Below are 25,798 nucleotides of genomic sequence, written 5' to 3' on the forward strand. Positions count from 1 at the left end.
CACTGGACTTATCGTCTCGGGAAAAGTGACCTGGTCAATTTTCCTGGACGCGTGGGAAGTTTTCCTGGGCAGCAGTTGGCCAGTAAAAGTAACCACTGGACTCAGGAAAAGTAACCGAGAGGAAAACGTCCTAGGCTGTCCGCACTGGACTTAAAATGGGAAAAGTACCCATAGTCTCGGTTAGTTTGACCAAAAAATGTCCAGTGCGGACAGGGCTTTATACTAGTCCTAATATTCCATCCGCTGAAGAACAGAAGCAGCAATGTCATTAATCACATTCTACATTTCAGTCATAATTCAGATTTCCTATAAATTGTGGACTGTTACCTTTTAACACATAAACCACTCAACCAATTACCATAATGTTTGCAAATTATAGCATTAATTCAACATTGGTATACAACTGCGAAACATTTTACAGCGCACGCGCATAAAGGTATACATCTAAATGGGTTCATTTCTCGATAATCATTATTAGCTAGTTTCTTACAAGGAACCAGCCTGTAGCCCGACACCAGGACGCGTGATTACCCATCAAAGTACTGGAAAGTTCTCAAGACAACGCTCATTGGTCAATTATAACTGACCACGATAGACCCAACTTCCGCCATAGCGCCAGCGCGTGTGAAAGGAAACCAATAACGGCTCGGTCTAGCCCGTTCACTTCTCAGTTCACAAACTTCATTCTACAGTGTACTCGATTTTTCGGCTGGCAATGCGCAAAATACGATCGACCAATTATGGAGATAAATCTTGAGAGAACATCGTCTATCTTGAAGACTTTAATCTCACTTCACTCTCCTCGCTTAGCTCAAAATCCGCCTTTCCATATCTTGTCGCACTGTGTAAATGTAAATGTTAACGGCAGAACATCGCATGTAGACCAGCAAAACGTCTTATATCGTTTTCCCTGTAATCACTTCGCGCGAGGAACCTGCTCTGAAATTTAAGAAAGCATTCATTTCGATTTTTGCGGAGAATCAGGTGAAAAAAATTAGGCTACCAGGTGTTGCGAATTAGTTAGACTAAAGTACACTAAACCATGGACTAAATTAAGATAGTAAAATAGTAAATTGAAGTTGGACAGCTATCTACACGAGTGCAAGGTGTAGTTGACGACTGTTCTCAAGAAAGTGCAAAGTGAAAGCTCTGATGCATTTGACTAGAGACTGCCTCTCCAATAGCATCTCAAACCTGGCGTGTGTCCCGTGTTTTGCTTCATGCACCAGATTCACGTTATTTCCCCTCCACCAGAATCTAGGAGCTGATTGGTCACACTACATCCACTACAGGATACGCTTTAAGTCAACACAGAGCGGCAGCAAGAACTTCCTTATGTTCTTCAATCCATTCATCAAAAGACTTTGCCGATGGCATGAGCCTTCGTCCAAGTTCTATGTCCTTGTATTCCTCGTACTGCGGGTCTGCTGGACCAGCCAAGATGAACTTGTACCAATTCACCAGAGTCTCTATTCCAGCGATGGCTTTGTATTTTTCCCTTGTCTGGTCCAGTGTGAACTGGGGAGAGAAATATCAAAGAGTGCGTTGTTTGGTTTAGCCAAGATCATGCTACAGTCTAAGAAGTCCCGGGTCAGAATTGACCCGAAAAAGGGTCATGTGTGGCCTGACCCTTTTCCGGGTCAAAAATGACTCTTTTCTGGTGCTTACACTGTGTGACCCATCTTCTTCCGGGTCATTTTGACCCGGGAAAGTGTTTTTGACCCGGAAAATGGTAATTTTTTGACCCGGAAAAGGGTCAGGCCCCACATGACCCTTTTCCGGGTCAAATCTGACCTGGGACGTTTTAGAGTGTACAGTTCTTGGTCGAACATTGAGCTAGGCCTTGGTCATCAAAAGCCGATAAAAGTAATTTTCCCGTGATGATCCACAATGACCTGGACATCAAACAACTGTTTTATTATCCTGATAACATTCAGTTGCTGATTGAATCTCAATCATTAATGAAATTTTGTGATGTCTCAATCTTAAATCCGTCACATTTACAACTTTGCAAACAAACTGCATTTTCTAGGTCTTTTTATTATACATTTTGCTGTTTTGCTTTCTGTATAGTATTCGGTTTATGCTATGTGGGGCGCGAATTAAACTTTCAAGTGACACAAGACTCACCGATGTTTTGTGTTATCATCCCTGCAAATGTATTTTGAAACGAGTGCCTTAGTTTGCAATGCAATTGGCCTTTTGGTAGACAATCATCACCTTACTGATGACAGTCATGTCTACTGGCCTCATTTCAAAGAGGCGAGGCTTGTTCGGGGAAGTTCGTTTGTCTTCCCCACTTCTTGAGACATTGTGTGTTTAATATCCTGCAGTACTGACCTTAGCATTTCCAACTGTCTTCCCAAACGGTGCTAGATGCTTGTTCATGATGTCAGCAATTTCCCCTACTGTCAGTCTGTCCGTCACCAAGGTAAGGTTCTTGTTGAGGTATTCGTCTCTGTGGGTGATGATGTGGCGCACTGCCTCGCCCAGGTAGGTGATGTTTATCAAGCTGTAGGCCTGCTCGCCTGTTGGAATGACTTGCAGTGGAGAAGAGGACAAAAGATCGGGGTTAACATCACTGCACTCGGTTTAGGACGCTAGAAGCAAGAGACCCCTTGTATCTGACGTGAACCGAGGAAAGGTCTTTGGTCTTATATCTGTGATACACATACTTTGTGCTTTCATTGTTACTGAATTGAAACAATTAACAAATTAAAGCTTTCCTCAGTGAGGCCACATCGTGCAAGGTGTCATCGCATCTGTAATTCAAGTTGCATCAGGGTGACCGTAAGTTCAGAGCCAAATTCTGCTAAATGCGCATCAAAAATCTGTTTGATTTATCAAAAATCTGCCAAATTCCCCAGAATTACTCGAAATACACTATAAACACTTAAAATCACATGCAGATTGGTAGTATTGCCTTAATTGAAGATCAAATTACAAAATAAACAATCTAGTCACATAAAGATGTTGTGAAATTATTGGTAAATTTTGGGCAAAACGCGGATCCGGCCACGACGAGTCACGAAGTCCGTTTCCCAGTGAACCTCAGCACCTAGACCAGCCAACCTGTCCCATTTATTCAAGGATTTTTTTTTAAAGGATTGAAGATTTTTAAACAAATGGACACTTTTTTGTTCACATTCGCTGTTTTCTGTCAAATAACCATTTTTGCAGAATTCTGCCAGAAATCTGACAAAAAAAATCCATTCTGTCCAATTTTCTGTCAAACTCGTTTTTTTAACAAAAAATCTGTCAAAGTTAGCCGAAAATCGGCTAAAACGGTCACCATGGTTGGCATCGGCCGCTCGTATCCTGTCACTGATTGTGTGAAGAGAAACCTAAATGCGTGCATCGAACGAACTATGTGTTCTATTATGATGCTCCGTGTTAGTATGTGGGGACTTTTTAATTGCTTATTTAATAAGAAATTGAAAAGGCCCCACCTTAATTGCTTATTAAATAACCAATTGAGAAGGCCCCACCGTCTACTTTGTAAATGTATGCGGAATCCGGTCATCCAATTATTGTCGACAATTTCGATGATTATTAAGAAAATTGAGTAGGATCTACAGGCTAAGCTTCCATGCCATGGACCTAAAGCATTCAAAGCGTCATAGCTGGCAGAACTATTTATAGTGATGGTCCTTTCAAGTTAACTTACCCATGTTGTATACACCGTCTTCTACCTTCTTAGGCTTAAGAACGCTCAAGTAATTTTCATAAAAGTCTGGGAGTGTGATGGAGGTCAGTGGTAGCTCCTTCTTCTTGAAGTACTCGGTGATCTTGGCTTTGCTGTCACTCCACGGGACAGGAGCCCCGCTGATTTCCTCGCAGTTTGGCAAGGTGGTGAAAATCAGGTGCGGCAGGCCGACCGCCATGCAGGCGTTGGCCACGTTCATGCCGTACTGGTACTCGTCCTTGACGGCCTCCTCCAGGACCATCTCCACGGGAGGCAGGGTGACCAGGAAGCAGCAGTCCGCCCCTTGGAGGATCGGAATCAGGCTCTCCGTCTGGGCCAGCTCGGCTTGGACCAGTTGGCAGCCCGCTGCCTCCAGGTCCAGGGACTTCGGGGAGGTGGGGTTGCGGGTGACGGCTCGGACTTGGAACTTGTCGGGCTGCTCCAGGAGAGCCCGGACCACGGATCCGCCCTGCTGTCCCGTCGCACCGAACACGGTAACCACTGTCTTCATGGTTCTAGAAATCGAAGCTTTTGGTAGAAATGTTGACCAGTATAAGGTTCATAAACTGCTTTGATTAATCAATGTTACACCAAAGTAGACCTCTTTTGCATTCAGTATGAATTAACATAAAACACTCCACAAAGATGGCTCCTGTAGGCAATCGACCTGTATACCAAACCTCTTGAAATTATAATTTGATAGACGGTGGATCTGAGACTGAAAGTATGGGGAAACGACCCCATCACAAAAGGTTGGTGATGGGAATAATGATCCTAAAAATAGGTCAACAATGTAGCATTTTCCCCGGGTATAATGTCGGTTTTAGGTCCACAGAGACCACAAAGAGTTGATTCTGAGTACAAGCCACTTGACCAAGCATCAGGGAAAAATACACAACTCGAAATGCATTGTATCAAAAGAGGGTTATGAGTCCAGCAGCTTCCTCTGCAACAAGTGCAATTGGAAAACAATTAGGGACGTATCTCTTCGACATGCAAGTTAGGCCCGTGCACTAATATAAAGGTTTAGACATACAGTATTTCTCATTAAAAGAGGAAATGGGCAACACAAAATATGTAATTTACACAAACTTTCTAATGGCAATAACAAAATCTTCGGTATGACAAACGTACCTTTTGCGGTTCACAGGTTACTCCCTCGACAGTTGTTGACGGGGAATGCGCAAAAGTGCATCAGGCAATAAACGCGTGATACCAAACTTCAGCCTACAGAGAGGTGCACAGGTTGTACTTTAACCTTTCTTTCATGCTTTGTTGATTTCTCGTAGCTGAATGATAATACTGACCCAGCCCCGAAGAAGATAGCATTCAGACAGGCAGTGTAGTCATGCTAGTCAGACCTTTGTCAGAGCTGTCTGGATGGCATCATTAATTTTTAGCTTTTAAATAAATTGCTTCTGTGAGTTGGTTGGCGATACGAACATGCAGTTGTGCGGGAGTTGAGCTATGGACATTTTATTACCGTTTTTGTTTGCGTAAATGTCACAACTAGTGGTGCGGTTTTATTTACCGACGTGTCAATGATTTCCCATCTCGGCCATTTATGGACATGCAGCCACTTTTAACGAGCTGTTTGACACTTCACTGTGACCTAGCTACCTGCACAAGGGTGTATTTTTCCCACAGTTAAGTGCTCGTGGGCCGTTTCCACGCGTACGTTTCCACGCGTACATTCGGCACTCGTAACATATACCTGCCTATTGGCGTCATTGTACATGTATTTCCTTATTATATTCATCATAGCTGTTTGCCAGGTCGGAAGAGTAAAATGACTCCAATTTCACCAGAGTATATTACAATTTTCACATTTTAATATCAGACGCGACAATATTGTCAGACTTCATCACGAACTTGTTATTGTCATAGTAACAAAGTATGGCAATATGTCAGGCCCATGCTATATGTTGTAGTTAGTCTCGGGCGAAAGGGAGATGTTCATAGGGTCACTCACGGGGAGGTTGCGGTGTGTTTTCCTGCCGCAAATTATGGGGTAAAGCACACAGAAAAATTTGGTTTACATTAATGTTGAGCAAGCCCGACCCGAAACCGAAACTGACCCGAAACCGACTTCGGGTCCGGTTTTGGTTTGGCGTTTGCGATTTTCGGGTCGGATCGGCGGTTCGGTTATAGACTATTTGTGAGAAACCCCAAATAAACCGGAAAAACCAAAACAGTTCGGAAATTCACGGCGCAAGTTATTATGGCGGAGTTAATGTGCCCGTTACGACCAACGTCAACCCACCGCGCGAATGTACCCGTGGTTTGCGGTCTACCGTCTTGTAGGCCCAATGCACAACATTAGTTTATTTCAATGCAACACCATTATAAAACTCGATGTAACAACTTAGGCCCACATCAGATATTACGGTTTTAAATAGCCCTGTATAAGGCCAAAAAAAAGATAAGTCGGTCTCTGGTCAGCGCGCGTCGATTTTAATCATGCGCGTCGATCTCTTTTTTTTTCCAAAATGTTCCGCGGTAGCTCCAACAGCGCCCTCTATTTCCGCACCTCCTCAATTTTTTTTTACCAAAGAGCACCAAGGAATGGGAAATTGCACCAAGGCAAATGATCGAAAGCACCAAGGCAAATTATGGAGGACACCAATGTACATGAGGACACCAAAAAAGCAAAATAGTACCCCACCTTGTCTGTACAATCCAAGCTTGAAGAAAAAAAAAGCAAAAAAAGCAAAAAAAAAAAAAAAAAGGCCGCGTGGCCGCGTCAATTCCGGAACTTTGGTCTGACCAGAGACCAAATATTTTTTTTTGGCCTAATATGGGTAGTACATAGAATAATTTCAGAAAGCCATATAGGATCAATTACCCCAATTTTATGATAACAACTTTCTTCAATGTCCGAATGATAAGATCAATACCTAAAAAGATCAACACCTAAATCAGACAACTAAACCTAACCAACTCACGTTTCAGTTCGAAAGAAATCATGATCATAGGCCTTCTATTTATTAGGACCATTCTCTTTTACTAAGCGTTGAAAATGCCAAATCCATTTGTTTTGAAGTGCAAATTAAACGCATTACCACGATAAATAATACACATGAAGCCGCAAAAGTCCGAATGAAGATGGGAAATAAAATATTGTAGATTAAATTTGTTACAGTAAGCATTCCATAGCAGCCCATTCATTAGTTAATCCAGCCTACGCTATATATAATAAAGGACGAAGCCAAAGTGTTGACATGAAAGATGTATTCGCCGTGCTATTCTCGCGTTTCAACCCGGAAAATAGATTCCTTTTCTAAATTGCTATCTTAAGTATCTTTTGTAGCTATAGCAATACAAAAGACTAGTTATTCACTATTGAATGAGACATCGACAATTTTGAATAATTGGCTGCAAGACAGTGAGAACTGGATAGGCTGGCTCCCGTCAAGGGCGGATCCAGAACACAATTTTTGGGGGGGCCAAAAAAAATTTTGGTCCCCCAAAAAAGTGGGTCTAAAAAATTACGGCGTGGGGTTCGGGGCCCGCTAGGGCCCCGAAAATTTTTTGGATTCTAGATGCTCTGTGGTGCGATCTGAGGCAATTTCTGACCACTTTAACCAATTTTTTTTGAGGAAAAGATGGTGGTGTACTGTACTCATTGCCTGCCTTTATTGCGATGTCACATAAAAAAAAAAAAAAAATTGGTTTCGTTTTGGGGGGGGGGGCCATGGCCCCCTTTGGGCCCCCCCCCCCCTGGATCCGCCCTTGGTAGCCTCCCGTCCCATGATCAATACCGATGTGCGGACTGGAAGCCAGCCTGCTCGTGATAAAGTTTATTTGTGCCCAAAACAAACGTGAAATAGCGAGGGGGGGTGGGGGTGGAAGTTGGAATAAACCATACAATTTGAACATTTAGCAATAGAAAAACAATCGAATTTGTTGTAGAGCACGGAGAACGCAACTTTAAATTACTTCCAATTGAGCCTGGCCTCTGGCACTGTTCTCAGCTTCTTTTTTTTTTTTACTTTTTGCCGATTGCCAAAATTTAAATAGCGCCCTCTTCTAAACGAATTCGAATGCAAAGAGGGCGCTATTTTGTATTTTGGCGACTGTACCAAAAACTTCGCTCACATGTTGAGCAGAAATCGCGTAAGTACTGCATTGTTTCTTTGTTTTTTAATCATTTAATGTGCCAACAAACTTATGCGCAGTGGAAAGCTTTTGTCAGAGAATGGAGGAATATGGTCCGAGTAACTAGGATGCATAGTCTAGAGCTATATGGTCGGGAAAGAATGAAGATCCAGACGCCACTTCTCTGGCTGTGTACAAAGTCTATCATGTCTATGGAGAGTTGAGTGCATTTTCAAAGTATTTTCTAAAACTTGTTATGATGTGATTGTCGTGATGTGATGACTTGGATTTGGAAGCGCAAAAGTTTTCAAGGAAAGATATCTGGCCATGACTTGTTACCCTGTGCACAAACTGTATGAGACTGGTCTGAAAATTTTTAAGTGTTTTCTCAGACAATATTTTCCCTGCTAAATTTGACTTTAAATTTTAGGACATATTACTTTCCGGTCATACTAAACAGCATCAACACAGCGTCAACACACTCCAAAGCGTCAACACAGCGTCAACACAGCGTCAACACATCCAAAATGCATTAAAATTGACAAAAGCAGTATGTAACCCATACAGTATGGACAGAAACAAGATTTGTGCTTAAAATCAATAGGTTAAACGTCTGAAAATCGCGATTTTTAGTTCAAGAAAATTGGCTCTCCGTGCCGCTCCGAAATCGGCTGCCGAACACCCACCATGTTGCCTCAGTGGCAGCGCGGACCATACCATTATTCTAAAGGGTGATAGCGTTGTACAATAAACCAACAGAGACGCTGTGTTGACGCTGTTTAGTGCGACCCTTACTTTCTGATGGCTGATAGTGATAAGTGATAGGTCACTGACACTGAAGGGACAAATTAGTGATGGCAAGATATGGGAATCTTTCTGTTGTCAGGTGACGTTCACAGCATACGTTCATATGTTCACAGAAACGCATGTACATTTGCCCCGTAAGCAAGATGACGCATATCATGAAAGTGTTTGTCAGTGTTAATTTGTTATTCAACATAAACTAACAAGTTATCAATATCTCTATAATATTGGATGGCTTTGAGATAGATACAAGAATATATTGCACAAGCTATAACAATATTGCACGAGTCGAAGACTCATTGACTGGTTTACAAAAATGGCGCTGCAAACAAAATTACTTATCTGAGTCAGGAATTCTGATAGTATCATTTTCCTTCTAACAAAAATTTCCTAGCCTAATACTAGTACATATCAATGGTTTAGGTCCATGGAGATGGGAATTGGAAGTATGAGATTGCATTTTTTTTTTTTTTTTTTTTTTTGGCCACCCTGTATAATATCAACATGATGTACAACCATCGTTCAAAAACAATCCCCTAACCATCAGAATTTCAATAATTTTTTACAGTTCTAAGACGATGCTAACTAAATCAGTATGAAGTTCAATCTCCACAACACTCAAAGGGCACCCGGCCGACTGGCAACTTTTTCCGAACTCGGTCGCCATGGTAACACCTCCATGGAAACCCCAGGCTGCTTGCTGTACACCCGTTGCGGTTCTGCGCCCAACCTGTCACATGACTTGCTGAGTGGCATTGAGGGGGTGCCGCTGGTCACTCAGATACCATTACCAACAATGTGAGTCCCACAACATACAGTTGACTCTCGTTAATACAAACTCTGCTAAATAGTGAATATACATTTATTCTGATATAGGCTAACAAACATTTGGCTAGGTTTGGTTGAGTGGCGATCGTGAAGTGTAGGGCCCCTGTTTTGTTTTGATCAAATTAGAGTCCTTTTTTTTTTTTTTATTGCTCAAAAATCACCTATACAATCAAAAGCAGACTTTTCTCAATTCTAATGACACCCGTTTTGCAATTTTCAACAGATTCTAGGGGTAGAAATCACGATTTTCCTGCGCGGTTTGTGCCTTGCGATTCAGCGCGCCGTGCCTGCTCACGTTACATCGCGCGGTGATCGCCATCTTTATTTTCAGGTCGCGTGTTGTCGCCGCGCTGTCATCGTCATTTTACCCCCAAATTTCCCTCTACGGTATCTACCATCTCTGACAAACCTGTTTATTGAGAATGTCGCCAACTAGTTTGGTAGGTCCAATAATTTTAAAGTGGATTTTGTTCCCCTATAGGAACCGGGCCCTACACAACACGATCGCCGGTTGAGTTTGCATTAACGAGAGTAATGAATGTAATTCCTGAGAAAATTACTCTTAATTAATTGAAAAAAAGTAAGACTGCTGCAAACTGCTTACTGACTGGATGGACCTGATATATATAAATCTAAAAATTAATGTGGCCTGACGTTGCGAACTTAGCAAGTTCTTCTTCAGAGGCTAAAACAGAAATGACAGAGGTACATACATTAACATGGGGGTGCACACAAACATGCAGGGATGAAAGAAGAAACACAAAAGGAGGATTAGGTGTGAAAGGTGTGGAAAGATGCAGGGGAGGGTGGATGAGAGAACAAAGAAACAAAGGGAGATGGCAAACCACAAGGGGTCTGGTATAAACAGGGGAGGGACCAGAAAGGGGAAGGATCAAAGGTCACAGGGAGTGGGAACGGACAAAAGAGTGTGAGAGGGAAGGGATGATGTGGGGGGGGGACAGTATTGAGGTGGAAAGGGATGAAAGATGGGGGAAGATGGGTAAACACAAACAAGGAAGACCAGGTGGATTATCTGTAACAGAAGACAATGGAGGAAGAAAAGGATTAATCATTTCCAAGGTGGATGTTGAGACCATGTGGTTGAATAGTTCGAAGACGATTCATCCACACTTTCTCTCTGCTGAGGCGAACTGAGTCCTTGTGGTGGCCAAGAGATTCAATGCCCTGCAAAATCATATCAGAAATGGAGTGGTTAGGCAGGTTGAAGTGATGACCAACAGGGGTGTCTAGTTTCTTGGTGTTGACCGTTGACCGGTGGGCATAGAAACGCTTCTTGAGCGTATTCTTAGTCTCACCTACATACTGCACTCCACAGACCCTGCAAGAAATGAGATATATGACATTAGAGGTGTTACAAGTGATGTTACCAATGGTTCTGTGGGTAGTGACAGAAGAGTGGCCAGAAAAGGAGTCAGACTCCTGGATATGAATCTGGCAGACAACACATCTAGAACTGCACTTGAAAGTACCATGCTGCGTGGGAGGGGATGCATCTAAAGAAGGGACTTCAGCTCGAACAATCAAGTCCCATAGATTTCGAGGACGCCTGTAAGCCAATGTGGGGCCGTTGGTCCAAGACTGCATTGTTATGTTAATGCTAGTCTGCACATCAAAATGGCAATTTAAAGTCTGATACTGACCTGTGTGTCGATTTGATTGTCAAGTTGACTTATGATATAGGGTCCAACCTAAATTGAAATCTAGGGTCATTCCATGCCATATCCACAGGTCATGGCACCACATGTCACAGATTTTATTCAAACTTGGTGGAAAGGTTCTCTCAATTGTGTTCTGCATGAAGATGAGGTTGAAACCAAAAATTCAAATAGCTTTCCGTTGCAGTGTTACATGGGTGCAACTATAGTAGTCCAATGGTTACTGTGTTCGACTCGTGTGCCGTGGTGCATGGGTTCGAATCCTAACCGTGGGAAATGGTGCTTGTGCTCTTGAGCAAGGCACTTTACCATTATTGCTTCGTCCTTCGGATGGGACGTGAAGCCGTAGGTCCCGTGTGTTGTGTAATGCACGTTAAAGAACCCAGTAACACTTATCGCTAAGAGAAGGGGTTTGCCCCGGTGTTTCTGGCAGTGGCTGCAATGTGCGCCGCAGCACCTTGTAAACATACATGTAGGTGCTACATAATGGGTCTCATATTTCTCATAAACTTTACCTTTCTTCAATAATTGACATAATTTCCAGTGCCTTGAGTACCTAATTGTTGGTAGATACGTGCACTATATAAGACTCCGTTGTTTATTATTATTATTATATAGGAAAATAATACCCATCATGCCTCACACCTTAATTTTAGGGGGGGGGGGGTCACAAGTGATCCATCGCAATGCGTCACTAGCATTTTTTTCAAATTTTGAAGACCCCTAGTCTTGGAACCAAACAAATTTTTGGGTATCTGGCATTTTCATGAAAAATCAAAGCTGCAAAAATACCCCCCAAATTGTATGGGATACCATATGAGATAATGTGAGAACCTTTCAAAGAATTTTGAATAAAATCTGTGACATATGTTGCCATTTGGCCCGTTGAAATGGCATGGAATGACCCGCTAGCAAATCCGGATGTGTCGGGGGACTGTGTTCTGATCCTTGTATGCTCAACAGTAAGATCTACAGGTACTAAATTCAACACGGCGCATATACATGTAGCAACCAATAAGATATCAGAAGCGTGAGGCCGTGGCCTGTCCTCATATACACATGTGTTATGAGGTCAGGTCTACCTTAACCCTAACTCCCTAGCATAATTTGCTAGGAACCATACCCATTCTGGCAAATTCAAACACCAACATGGGAAATCGTACACACACACTGTTGGACTTACTTTCTGGAGGTATGCCAAACCAATGTAAAAGACCATCAATTTAGGGGTACTGTACCCATGCTAACAGATTTCAACAAAACCTGCTGTTGGGCTTTGATGGGTTGAGTTCAGTTAGGGTTAAGCAACCTTTTTCCAGACATGGCAAGTTTACAAGCCACCCCAGTGTGGCGCTATTCAGTTTTGGGAATTTCGGCACTTGGTTCCGAGAAATATAGTACATTATACGTCACATGCACTATATTCAAGCTAAGGAGGTACATGTATGCTCGGAATTTACTTGGATCCTAGCATGCCTAGTGCACAAATTTTGTTGAGAGGCTAAAACGCCTAAAAAGAAGTGTTGTAGTCCGGTCACAAGTGAATCACAAGTCTCATCACAAGTAACAACGGTTGAACACGAATTCCTTTGCAACAAAGGCTGGCACTGCGTACACCACCATCTTTTACTGAAAAAAAAAATGGTCAAAGTGGTCAGAAAATTGCCTCAGATCTCACCACAGAGCATCTACATGTAGAGTCAACAAAAATTTGGGGCCCTTTTAAGTGGGCCCTGAACCCCACGCCGTAAATTTTTTGACCCACTTTTTGGGAGACCAAAATTTTTTTCTGGATTCGCCCTTGCTCTGGATCCGCCTTTGTGCTGCTGAAAGAAGATACCATGAATGTTTCATTCTTAGCATGTACAAACTTTATGTATCTTTTGTAGTGATACCAAAGAAAGAAAATTGTTATCATATATATCTGGGCAATTCCACGGTTACTCACGTTACATTTTTGATGTACTTTTGAGTTTCCTTGGGCTGTAATTACCTTACTGAAAAGGTTTAATAACTGTTATCCCCATGGTAGATAGAGTAGACCTAGACCTACCTAAGCACCAAAGGTGACATCCAGAAAAATGTGTTATGTATGATAAACAAGATGCACAAAATCAGTTTCTCACGTTATGAAAATGTAACGTGAGTAACCGTGGAATAAGTTGCCCATCTAAACAATTGTGTGTGGCATTCCATTGCGCTCGCAGTGTAGAGAGCAGTGACGTGTTGGAAGCTTTTGGGCAAGGCGTGGCAGCATTTTCAGGGCGGCCCGACACCGTTGTGTGTACCTGCACGCAGGATCCTGGCAAGTCCACACCGACTGGTTTCAATGACAAGAAGAGCGTGTCTGTTTGGGCCGCTGGTGGCAGAAAAAAGGTCGGTACATGGCAGTGAAAGGCTGACAAGTCCTATAGTATGCTTCCATTGTATAATTTTGCAGAAAAAAAACGAGCTTGCCATGGCAAAACCGAGTCTGAATCTTTACTATGTTGACACTCACCGTCATCCAATTGGAAATTCTCCGCATAGATTTCATGATGTTTTCCTATGCGCTGAATGTTCAGGTCGGGAATTAGGATCAACTTCGGTAAGCAATGCAACAGGAGAGCCATGTTTCAGGGTGGCACAGCATACTGCCATTTTATTTGCTAGGAGGACAATTTTGGGTCAGCTTTTGAAAAGAGCAATCTGATTGGTCAGAAATTATGTCAGTCCATATTTGGAAGTGTTCATGAAAAAAAAATAGTTATCTCATAAGGTCAAAATAGGATGGATAAGGACTTGTTTTGCCAGGGTACTATGATGTATGTGAGTAAGACTACCCTGGCTAGCGAAGATGGTGGCATTGTTGATGTTCAATGTGTGTGGTGTGTACAAATGTACATCCTTGCTCCTGTGCATTCTTCTGCACTAGTGCACTCTTTACGGAGTCTATACTTCTCTACTTCAGTCCTCTAAAATCCACTTAGCCAAAATCATGGTTTGCACTTGATTCCACAATCTGCCAAAAACCACAAGTAGATCTTGGAGGATTGAGTAGCATGCAGATTAACAATTTTCGCATTGGTTGAATGTGAATATTCAAGCTTGCAGACTTGCATTTTATTGACAAATAAATCACACTATTGAGGCCAAGTTGAGGAATCAATGAGATCTCCCTTGACCCAGTGTGTTTTCTGTGTTTTCCAGCTGACCTTGGAGGGGTTTCTGGATCTTCAAGAAGTGCTCCAGCCAGATTTGATGGAAGCGTTGTCGGACGGGGATACTCCAGCTGACTCCTCCTCCAAACGCGTCAAGAAGTCAGTTGATAGGACGTTGGAATTCCTTGACGGGTGCCTAGATGCCAAACAAAGCAGACAGGTAAGTTTTCCTAATAACCAAAGACTGCTGAACTCCATCAAATAGACTTTATTTCAAATTTTTGTTCAGCTTTGCCAAGATCAAGTTAACGCATTATAACTCATTTTGTAACTTGCGGTATGTTATATGTGACCTACTGAGGCAAAATGAGGAATGTCCCCCAAAACCTTGTTTTGAGTAATCGACGCCTGAAGTCAGATATACTCTAAAAATCTTGTGAAAATTGTTTTTTATTGTTTTATATTTTTGAGTAGCCAAGATATCCAATAATCACCCTATGCATTTTTGTTGGGGAAAAATACCCACAAAAGTGGAAAAAATGAAGAACGTTTTTCACTTTCGTTGGCGGCGCAATGTGTGTCTTTTTTTTTCAAAGCCGTTTTTCTCAAAATGAAGTTAGAGAAACTTGGCAGGACACTGTTGAAGTTCCTGCCTCATATCTTTGGAAAAAAATTAGCTACAGAAATAAATTTGGTATCATTGGAAAGCCAATGATTTGCGCTTTAACATGATGTACATAACGTGAAAAGTCAAAGGTGGGGGTTATTCTTCATTATGCTATGGCAGGTCACATATTTTATTGTGTTGCCCTATATTTATGTTCTTACGAATCCACAGTGCTGTGTTGTAAATAGGGCAACACGGGGAGTATCTAACAGTGCAGTTTTGGGGTGGTACTTGGTCTAGGGAGCAACACATACATGTTACCTACTTTGAATGAAAATATATAAAACTGCTAACTGACTGGGTTTACCTGAAATATACAATGCAAAAAGTAAGAGTGCCTAACAATTCGATCCCAGCAGAAATCTTTGTCAAAGCCTTTTTACCTTTTGTGTGCAGAATGTCCATACCTCAGTACTGTGCCAAGTTGACACCGACCTTTTAAAGCATATTTTACACTGCTATAGACTAATCTGGCGACAGCCATTTCTGAGGTGACACCAGGCTTGTGTGAATCGCGCTCAGGTAATACGCACGCACTTCGGGCTTCTTCAACCAACCGAGTTACCAAAATGCGCGCAAGCCTCGTCTTTAAGAACGCGTTCAGCATTCGCCTGAGTGTGGCACAACTGCAATACTAATTCTGGTCGCCGGATTCCGTTTTATCCTGGGTTCGTGAAATTGAGCAAAAACTCTGCATGCAAAACGTTTTCCTGTGATTTTGCCAAACAGGAGCTTAGAGACGTTGAAGTGCTCGGCGTGATAGAAGGCAGTGAGCTGCTGGAGGAGAGACTCAGGTCGGCCCGGGAGACAGCCAAGCGACCCGTGGCTGGCTACGTTCTGGATGGCTTCCATGAAGAGTCCATGGAGGAAAGGACAAGGTGGAGCATTATGAAGGCTGTTCTGGTGAGACACTTGCGTACTATTAAACTTTTGAGAAATTGTAATAACTGAAATGTTGTGCAACGTGGAATGTTGCGCAACGTGCGCAATACATTTTGGCGCAAGTTCACTTACGTCAGTTTTGTGAAATCGGCTACAGGTATCCTTTCTTCCTTGTGCACTAAGTGTACTCCATTGTAGTACAGTGAAGAAGTCCATACTTAATGTAGGGGGTCAGCTGACAGCTATTGACCAATCAACAGCCTTTGTAGCATTCCTCACAAAATGTGCTGTGAATGGACGATACTCAAGCTAGAAGTTTTCAACGTTTCCCCTGAAATTTTGGCCAGTTTTGCCGATTGGGAAAATATTTTTGCAATGTTGAAAACAGAATGAAATCCCTGAAGACAAGCCAAGGTTCCTGCCTAGAGTCGGCCGACCTGATGAGGTACTGCGTGCTGTGGAACTAGGAGTTGACATCTTTGATTCAACGTATCCTTTGAAAGTTTCTGAATTTGTTTTTAGGCCTAAAACTTTTAGGTCATTGTTACCCAGTGTGGCCTTACCTATTTGCCACTTCCAGAACAGCCTAATTACCCCAAACCCCAAACTGTAGGCAGTGAGCAACATGTGGTGTGGCCTGGATGGGGAATTGAATATTTGAAAAGACAGAGCAACGTGTGTTTGTTGTATGATGCATGTTTTTCTGCCACCACTGAATTTGCATACAAACGTGTGTTCACCGTCGATCGTAGACGTCCTATTGTCCCTCTTTTGTTTGTACTCTAACTTTTTAGAAAGACTCCCATAGGTTTTCAGGCATGCAACTTTTCCTCCGATCCGCTGATTTCCTCGTTTTTTACTTCTCATGAATGCCATTACAAATTGAAAAATACTGTACAAAGTCTTGTGTGGTTTGGAGTTTCCTCGTTTTTTTTTCTAAATTCGCAGTTGCATGCCTGGTTTTGTACACGACCCCAATCGCGGACACATGCTGGGAATTGTGGACGATATTGTTCTCTTTTGTTCTCTGGTATTTTTCGTCCACGGTTTGAAAAGATGAACACGTACATGCACCACTTAATGGTAAAAAATACAGAAGCATGAGAGAATGGCCATTAGAAGAAGTAGCATCCGTGCATTGGGTGTGTCCCCAGTAGGATATTTAGGGCCATGGTGCCATGCTCCCCCCTTCCCCCAAAAGAGTTTAATAAATGAGTACCAAGTTTAATAAATGAGTACACATAACACCCATCTTGCACAAACTTCATTTGTTACCAATCCAGTACCGCATACATTACAAAGTTCTCCTTCTTACTTTCAAAGCTCTTCATGGCTTAGCCCCACTGTATCTGAAGGAAATGGTTCAACATCCTCAACTGAGACCAGGTCTGATGTCGTTATTCAATATATTGTTTGTCCCGAAGACTCGTTTGGCGACCTACAGAGACCAAGCATTTTCCAGCTTTGAACCACATCTCTGGAACTCCTTACCAGACGAGTTGAGGGCAATACACCAATTATCTCTCTTCACACGCCACCTAAAGACCCACCTCTTCAATCAGTTTCTCTCTCATAAATAATGACCTCTACCTTCACACACACTGACTTTTCACTGACCGGCGCCTTTGAATGACTATTATTGTCAGATACTGTGCGCCTTACAAATGCTTTGTTATTATTATTGTTATTATTATTATTATTACCGGCATTAGCTTGGAGTAATCTGTGATGGACCGGTACCCATCCAGGGGGGAATAGAAATATTCTCAGTCGTTTCATGCAAAGGAAACCAGAGATGAACACCGACCTGGTGGGCAATTTTGGCTCGTGACAGACTTTACTTTTACTTTATACAATACATGAATATATTGAGCCTTAACGGTATTGAACCAGCTTTCCATATGAAGCCACAGAGCGAGGCTGCGCTTTGGTATTTTCATACGCACTTGCATCGCCCTTGCCAAATGATGCGGTCTCAAGACACACCCCTGCATCTGCTTCATCTGTTGATGATTGTCTTGGTGACGATGGAGGAACGGTGTGTGATTTTGACGGACAGGGAGAGAACGGAGATTTGAACAGCAGGACCGTGTATGAAATGAAACTTTCTGATCAAAGGTACCGATTTAGTGAAAATAGTGTGAAAATAGGCACTATTACCCTTGATCTTCAGGCCCATGTTGAATTGCTTGGTTATAACAATATATCGGATATCTCTCTTCAAAAATGCAAAAAAATGCAGCCATCCTGGCCCAAGTTCAAGCACCCAAACTTCTCCTTCCTAATAAACACACATATATAAATACTTGTTGTTGTTGCCCACCTATGATACTTGTGGCAAAGTAGTGTTTTCTCATTAAAGGTATAGTCCATCATTTGTATTTTGTGCATTTTGTTCGTTTGAAGCAACACTACTCAAAATCTGAAGAAGGGTGCTGATCAACTATAAACCTGATGAAGTTTCAGCTCAGCTTCAGCTGTATATTTCGAGAAAAACAGCATTCTAGGATCTCGATTTCAAATTCAAAAGCTGCTGAATCATGTTTTGAATTGGGCCTGAATTCAGCGTCCGAGACACGTTCTTACTGAGCCGAATGCAGCTACGCGATGACGTGCACTGATCCGACGAATTATAGCAACCGCGCGCGTGCGTCGTGTCAATCTTTGCGCGCGCTTCGCTGAATAAAAAAACGAACTACTAACGGAAATTTCCAACGGTGTGTCTTAAGAAGCACCGTTGGAAAGGCCTTCTTGCGTTGATTTCTTCAAAATGAGAGATTGCCAGAAAGGATAATTTCACAGGGAGTTTAGTCCCCTTACTATCTTTCAGCTAAGTATGTTTTTCAACAATAATTACGTCAGTCACTTTTTGGATAGCTGCAAATGATGGACTACAGCTTTAAAGGTAGAGTGGACTATTTGCAGCTATCAAACAGTAACCAACCAAATCATTGTTAAAAAAAGCTTACTTGTTTTAAAGATGGTAATGAGACTCAACTCCCTGTGAAATTATTCCTTCTGGCATGCTGTGATTTTGAAGAAAACAATAGAAGGTTATTTCCAAAGATGTCACGTGACACATTTTTGGAAATTTCTGTTTGTAGTTGGGTCCCGAATGCTGATTTCGGGATTGTGTCACGAGATGGCGCAATTCAAAATATGACATGGCAACTTTTGAACTGAAATCGAGGTCCGGAATATTGTGTTTTCTCGAAACATACAACATTCACAGAGCTGAAATTTCATCAGGTTAGTTAAGCATCCTTGTTAAGCATCCTTCTTTAGATTTTGAGCACTTTTGTTGCTTCAAATGGAAAATGCACGAATGACACATGGTCCATTTTACCTTTAAGTACCTGTCTTGATCGTGAACCGCTGATAAGAACACAGAGTCCGAGACGACACGTTTTGAGCGTTATAGATCCTTTGTGTCTGATTTTCCGTCTAGGTTTGTGGAGGACTTCACTGCAGTGGTTGAGGGATGTCAATGTTACTGCTGTGTCAATCACACCAGAGCCTACATCAACCATCTCATCAATGCAAAAGAGCTGCTTGCTGGTGTGCTGCTCATGATGTGAGTCTTTCATTTAAGGGTCTCCATAAATTTATATGGCGCAAAGCACGCACAACCAATTATATACTGAGTCTGCACAAACCTGTAGCGTCTTCACGTGAGCATCAGGAACAGTCAGAAATGCGTTCTCATGTCACTTCCAGTGTTCTCCCCCAACTCTCCCAGTTGTTGAGTGGGTGATTGTCCATGAAGTGTTCTCAGTTAACAAAATGGCATCTGCACATTTCAAAAACTTAAAATGGTTAATGTGATTTACTAAGCCCGACTATACAGTTTCTACCATGGACTCGTGCAGCTGAAATCAAATAAATGACAAATACATCAACAAGGATAAAACGATATTAACCCCTTGCTGCCGGGTTTCTACGCCTCACTACACAGGCTTACACGCATCACTGCACAGAGCCTCTGCGCAGTAGCGGCACTGCACTGCCGGTCACATGCCTAGCAGCGCAGCTGGCCACTGACAAAATTCCTCGGCTGACCTTAGCATTCCGGAGTGCGACTATAGACATCGGTCGGTGTCAAGGGGTTAAATGTTGATCATGAAAGCATGTATACAAATTGTTAAATCACTAGTTTGAGTTTATTCAAAGATTTTTTTCACATTAAGTTAATAAAGAAATCATTGGGAAAAGAACATTGGATATGTATATTCATTAAAAGAAGTTATTTCAGATTTATACAAAATCAGGTATATTTATGTAGAAAATAAACTGATTTTCTTTAACACATATTTGTTATTTGCTTTTCTCCCAGACACAACTTTCATCACTTCTTCCAGTTCTTTCAAAGCGTCCGAAAGGCATTGCGAGACGGAACCATGCAACGGCTGAAGGCAGAAATCAACAAATGCAGGTGATGCTAGCGTCATTGTGATGCAGACAAACGCGCACCAACTACGTGAAACCTGAATGGACATGCTGATTTCAAGTTTGAGATGGTTTTAGATTTGCCGTAGTGACTGGCTCACACGTTTGATAAGATAGACCAGTTGATGAAACCGTCTAGATCTGTGGACTTTGTTCGTGAACAGTAAATGGCACTTTCTGACCACTCTTGAGATCTACATAGGGGGTCGACCACGAACAGCAGTAGCCGTATGCTATGCGCGCACACGCACTGCACAAAGCGCGAACAGCAACCTCACAAGGCTAGGCCACGATATGCAAATCAGGTGATATTTTACCTGGACAGAGCGCTGGATAGTATGGCTACATTCTCCAACAACTTTGGAGTCTGCAAACCAAATATAACTCAATATAAATTCAACAAAATAACGAAAAAATTGACCCAAAAAGATAGGCCTGCGATGGATGTTCCAAGGCATTCGTTCAGCACCACCTGATTTGCATATCTAGCCTAGCCACGTGTGGTACGTGGGTTTGAACCCATGACAGAGTACATGGTGTTTCTGTTCTTGAGCAAGACACTTCACTACAATTGCCTCTCCCCACCCAGGAGTATATATGTGTACCTGTGATGGCAGAGAAACTGATCTCGAGCTGCTGCAGAAAAATTGTCTGATTCCTGATAAACAGGGATAATAATTGTAAAGTGCTTTGAAACCTTTGGTATAAAGCGCTATATAAGCACCGTATCACTGTTGTTATTATGCAGAGCATGCTGAAAAATATTTTTGACATGCTCTCTTGTAAGCTGTGCTATTTATAGGATTATTTAACTTGGTGTCTTTAGGCAACACAACATTCCCCTCAATTCTCTGAGAAAAACAGCTCTGTAATATTATATATCAGTGTGCGGAAATGCTGTAGTTTAAAAACAAACTTCTTTATTTTTATGAAATGCACAGAAGATCAGTAAGATCATGTTCTGTTATGAAAAATAAAGCAAATACAGAAAATCGAGATCTGCTTTGTTGCAAAGATGTTAAGACTGCGTTAACCCCAACTTCCCCAAATCTGAATAATATCCAACACCTAGCACAAGCTAATAAACCCTGACAATTCTGTGTGGAAAAATCTGCCCTTTACTACTGATTTTTGTACAAGAGTGAACAGCAAATCATCTGTTAAATGAATTCTCAAGAGAAGTTTTATACAAAGTCCTTAGAGAGGAACACAATTTTGCTCCAGTAACTTTCATCAACACAAAAATTCCCCTAAATTAGGTACATGTGGTTTCTTCCATGTCACACCACAAGTCTTTTACAACTCGTCTAGCGACACAATGCTGTTGTGCTTGTGCAAGGGCTTGGGCCGCTCTTTGATGGAAAAAGCTGAGAAGAACCACTCTGTCAGCATGCTGACCACGTCGTGGTCCTTGTACCGGACAAACTTGCTCTTGGCCGTGGAGTAGCAATTCAACAGCATTGCGACGAAGAGATTGACGACGACTGCCATGAGGAAGAAGTTGGCGACTGCAAAGAATACGTATGCGTGTATTCCGAAGGACTCCATGATGTTCAGCATGTCGCTGTACCTGCGCAGGACGAGCACAAACACGGACTGTATGGACTGCAACAGATCGCAGAAGTCCCTGAACTGCCGGCCGAAGCTGAGGTAGCCAAAAAAGGCAAAGCCCATCAGGGCGACTCCAAGCATGGACAGGTAGAAGACGAGGGTCTCGGAGAGCCTGTGCACGGTGTTCTGAAGCAGGAACATGCTGTCGTTGTAGTGGAGGACCTTGAGACACTTGAGGATGCTGCAGAAGACCACGCCAGCCAGACTAGTCACAAGGACCGAGTCCAAGAGGACTAGGTCTGCAAAGCTGTGGTGTACGCTTGGATCAGCTTTATAGAGCTGCATGGTCCTCATTGTGAGAACGTATTGCCATATGTAAGCCGTTGTTGCTGCGGAAAAAAATGAAGAAGGGTAAGTTTAATAGGAAATGACATCAACTGCAAGGGCACCCCTCAGCTGTTAGTTTAAGAATGCATGTATATCTGTGTGATTGCTCTCAAACAATGTACACAAGTACAAACAATCTTTTGATAGAAGAAGCTGAAAATCAAACCAAACAAGAACCTGCCAAATTCATCCACTTCCTGGAAATAAAAAGTAGGATTGTCCATTACAAGTACGGTCACAAGTTAAATTTACAAGTCAGTCACACAAGCCAGTCACAAGCCAGGGGGTGAACATTAACAAAGGAATGCTTTTGTTATAGTTCGTTTGAATAGTTTTTGACTTGGCGTGAGATTTTGATAACTTGTGATTGACTTGTGAAGAAATTGTCAGGATTTCTTGAGGATTCTACTACAACACTGCAAAGCAGTGAAGATACGTCGCATACGTGTACCTGAGATGGATAGAATAATAATAGCGATGGTAAGGCAGCTCCAGAAGTTCCAGTATTCTCCACGATCGTTGTTCCACTTCACCACCTCCATCCCAATGATGACGACAACAACCAAGAGATAAAGCACCTCTAGAGTCAACACAAACTTGTCGTACTTGTCGGTGTAGCGGTACAGGCGAAGGGTGGCAAGCTCGTAAGAGGGAACAACGCTGGTCCCTTCGGCGCGGAAGACGACAGTGCTGGCGCAGAAGAGGTTTATGTTGGCATTGTACACCACCCACTCCAGGATCATTGCCTTGGTGTACTGATCGACCCACCGGGAGTCTTCCAGGAGGTTGGTCCGGTTCTCTGCAGATGCCCTGGATGGACCTAGATCGACAACGAATCCCCCACGATCGTTGGGTCCAAGGCCCGTCAGGAAGTAGCTGCCTTTTGCCTGCCACCGGGGCTGGTAGACCCAAGGATTGATGGACCAGTCCTGAGATGCATTGAAAGACGACATAGGCCGAGTCCAGGAGCCATTGTAAGCACCTTGCTCTGATTCTGTGCCGGGGACAGCGTGGCATCCTGGACGCATACCTCGGTAAGTGGCTGGCTCACTGCAATACTCTGTATGATATATAGCGTATCAAGAAATTTAGAATCATAGAACACAATGTACTTCTATTTCGGTAATTTCAGTGTCGCAACAATACAAATGCACAGCTGTTACAGTTACAATACACTTCGCCCGAACAGGCCAATATGTAGATGTAGATAGGTAACATTTTACTCTATCTAAATAAGGATCTGTATCAGTATCTGCATCTGTATCTTATAGTTGCCAAAGCATCTTAGGGGAAACATCACACCAACTTAAAGCGAAGACAATGAGAAGAAATTACAGTTTCAGAGGTGGGAGAAAAAGCCCAGAAGATATTCTGGGTGAAAACCCACGGAATCAGGTAGGGACTGAAAACCCAATCCACATATTGACCCAGGCGGCATTTGAACCCGGGTCACAGCGGTGGAAGTCGAGGAAAGTACCGCTATGTCAACCTGACTCCCCTTACTCCCCGTAACACGATCTACTGTTTTGTGACTAGGAAACGTAAGTTAGCACTTAAATGACTATCAAGAATAAAAGTTTGTGACTAGGTAATAGCTTGGAACTAACCAAAGTTGGACTCACCTGGTTTTACCCTCAGCTGGCGCAGTCTTGGGCTTCCCACAAGGAACGATTCCTGCAGAACTGAACTTGGCTCAACTTCGTACAGGCTGGGTGCAAACTCCTCCTGTATCCATGTGTAGACATCAGGCATAGTTTTCACCTGGATGTGCATTGAGGATGTTAGGTGAGATTAGTTGATGCATGTACCCGGTACAGAAACATGATTTGTGGATTATATCATGTTACTATACCTCATACATATTCATGATCGAGAGCAGAACTCTCACTGGTCAATTCACCATCACATGCCAGATGCTATTCTTGCTGTTTAACAAATGCGCGCGCGAGGATTGGTAAATACGCACGCGTAGTAGACTGTCGCATGGGTTACCCGTGCGACAGTCTACACGCGCGAACATCGCCCAAGAGAGATGAATGGTTGCACGGTTCGCGTAAATGTTAATTTCCAGAGCTCAATGATGCCGCACTGGAGAAAATGTATGGACCGTGTAAAGATGTCTCCTGTACAAAAAAAAAAAGCAAACGAACCGAACTAATAATTGAAGTTGAGCAACAATATTCTTTTGGTGAGCTGTACAAGTTTCCCCGAATTTTGTTTTAGGTGCATATATATATAAAAAAAATTTGGCAACTGCTTATTTATGGGGTATAGTAAAACAAATATAACATGGTTTATTTCGGGTGAACAGTCGATATTAGCTCCCCTCGGTATTGGAAGTTGACAAACTAGTTCCCGAGGCGAAAGTTTGTCAACTTCCAATACCTCGGGGAGCGAATATCGACTGTCCACCCTCAAACCATGTTATATTTGTATAATGCCTGTGTCTACTGTTTTGGTTCCACATCGTTGCCATGTTATGTAGTTGGTTCATGTCATTTATCTGATAAGATTTGAAAGAGCACTATTAAAGAGTACGTTTACGGTTTCACCAAGCACAAATATCTTTGTGAGTTTGTAATGTTCTGAAAAGAACTGGGGGAAACTCAGTGTTTCGGACAGTGTGCACTGCCCGTCGTTAGGAGGCTGTGGGCAGAGCATACTTTCGGAAATGTTGTTTCCCAAGTCCTTTCAGAACCTCTTAAACTCACAAAGAGATTTGTTACATGGTGCAACCGTAAACGTTTATTGTTATTTACCTCATGCACAGGAAAGACAAGTGACATCAATTAAGCAGGTGTTTGATTTTGAACAAAAGACATTCATGTCCTGCAAGTACTACTTCAAGTATTGCTCCTGATTAATCTAACTCCTCCTTATTTCATGAAGTCAACCAATGAAAGCACTCAAAGCATTAAAAGGGTTTCTAAAGTAAGGAATAAAGACGGGCACAAGGTTGCATGTCCCTGTACCTCAAAAGCACATCCGAGCAGTGCAGTAGCTAAAGGTACGTGCTTTTCATGACCTAATCTGAAAGCATGCACAAGGGACTCAAAAACGCTGTATATTATTTAAATTCTAGATGTATCCTGATGTCACACTACCTGGTGGAGTTGTGTCGTGAAGCTATTGCTCATGGCCAGGCTGAGGTAGATACTCCCAGGATCCCGCTGGGCATTGCTGACCTGCAGGGCCAACCAGATGAACACTATCTGGCCGATGAAGGCCTTGATCAGGGAGTACATCTTCCTCTCTGCGTGTCGCTTCTCCCGAGCCTGCTCCACAGCGGTGCCCGGAGGAGGCCGGTAGAAGTGGGTGCCTCTGCGTTTAGCAGAGAAGGTACTGCCCTGGGTGCTCATGGTGCTGGATTGCTGGACACCTTCGTAAAGAAGATGTGAGTATTGATCATTGACGCTTTGATGGAAATGTCAGACTTTATATCTTGTGAATGAAAATTTGCATCTTCTGAAATGTATAATTGTCCCAATGAATGTTATATTTTGGAAGAAGACATCGTCGCGTCAGTGCAACAAGGTCGTAACTCGATTCTGCAACAGAGTCGTATCTTGGGCGAATACGCTCCGTGCAACGAGGTCATATCTCGACGTCCATTGACTTTGCGTGTACATCCGGG

The 25,798-nt window shown here is 42.7% G+C and overlaps 3 protein-coding genes across 3 annotated transcripts in view; 1 reads left to right on the top strand and 2 right to left on the bottom strand.

The window, feature by feature from the left end:
• Positions 1 to 222: 222 nt before the first annotated feature.
• On the bottom strand, positions 223 to 5,217 carry LOC119719918 (nmrA-like family domain-containing protein 1). The gene is made up of 4 exons (XM_038189387.1): positions 4,820 to 5,217; positions 3,668 to 4,213; positions 2,341 to 2,540; positions 223 to 1,518 (listed from the first exon to the last, which is right to left on the bottom strand). Exons 2-4 carry the CDS (start codon positions 4,194 to 4,196, stop codon positions 1,306 to 1,308), a joined length of 942 nt encoding a protein of 313 aa, XP_038045315.1. The 5' UTR covers positions 4,197 to 4,213; positions 4,820 to 5,217; the 3' UTR covers positions 223 to 1,305.
• A 2,503-nt stretch (positions 5,218 to 7,720) lies between these two features.
• Positions 7,721 to 21,220, top strand: LOC119720055 (queuine tRNA-ribosyltransferase accessory subunit 2-like). The gene is made up of 9 exons (XM_038189574.1): positions 7,721 to 7,801; positions 9,156 to 9,385; positions 13,299 to 13,467; positions 14,281 to 14,451; positions 15,628 to 15,801; positions 16,169 to 16,269; positions 17,674 to 17,898; positions 19,229 to 19,354; positions 20,114 to 21,220. Exons 2-9 carry the CDS (start codon positions 9,183 to 9,185, stop codon positions 20,214 to 20,216), a joined length of 1,272 nt encoding a protein of 423 aa, XP_038045502.1. The 5' UTR covers positions 7,721 to 7,801; positions 9,156 to 9,182; the 3' UTR covers positions 20,217 to 21,220.
• Positions 21,127 to 25,798, bottom strand: part of LOC119720054 (polycystic kidney disease protein 1-like 2) — a 34,705-nt gene continuing 30,033 nt past the window's right edge. Inside the window, exons 21-24 of the mRNA XM_038189573.1 lie at positions 25,269 to 25,543; positions 23,787 to 23,925; positions 22,616 to 23,224; positions 21,127 to 22,166 (exon numbers count right to left, since the gene is read on the bottom strand). Coding sequence (XP_038045501.1) covers positions 21,523 to 22,166; positions 22,616 to 23,224; positions 23,787 to 23,925; positions 25,269 to 25,543 — 1,667 coding nt within the window. The 3' untranslated portion in view covers positions 21,127 to 21,522. The remainder of the gene's footprint in view (positions 22,167 to 22,615; positions 23,225 to 23,786; positions 23,926 to 25,268; positions 25,544 to 25,798) is intronic.

Source organism: Patiria miniata, unplaced genomic scaffold (assembly GCF_015706575.1).
Source record: "Patiria miniata isolate m_02_andy unplaced genomic scaffold, ASM1570657v1 HiC_scaffold_9, whole genome shotgun sequence".
NCBI lineage: Eukaryota > Metazoa > Echinodermata > Asteroidea > Valvatida > Asterinidae > Patiria > Patiria miniata.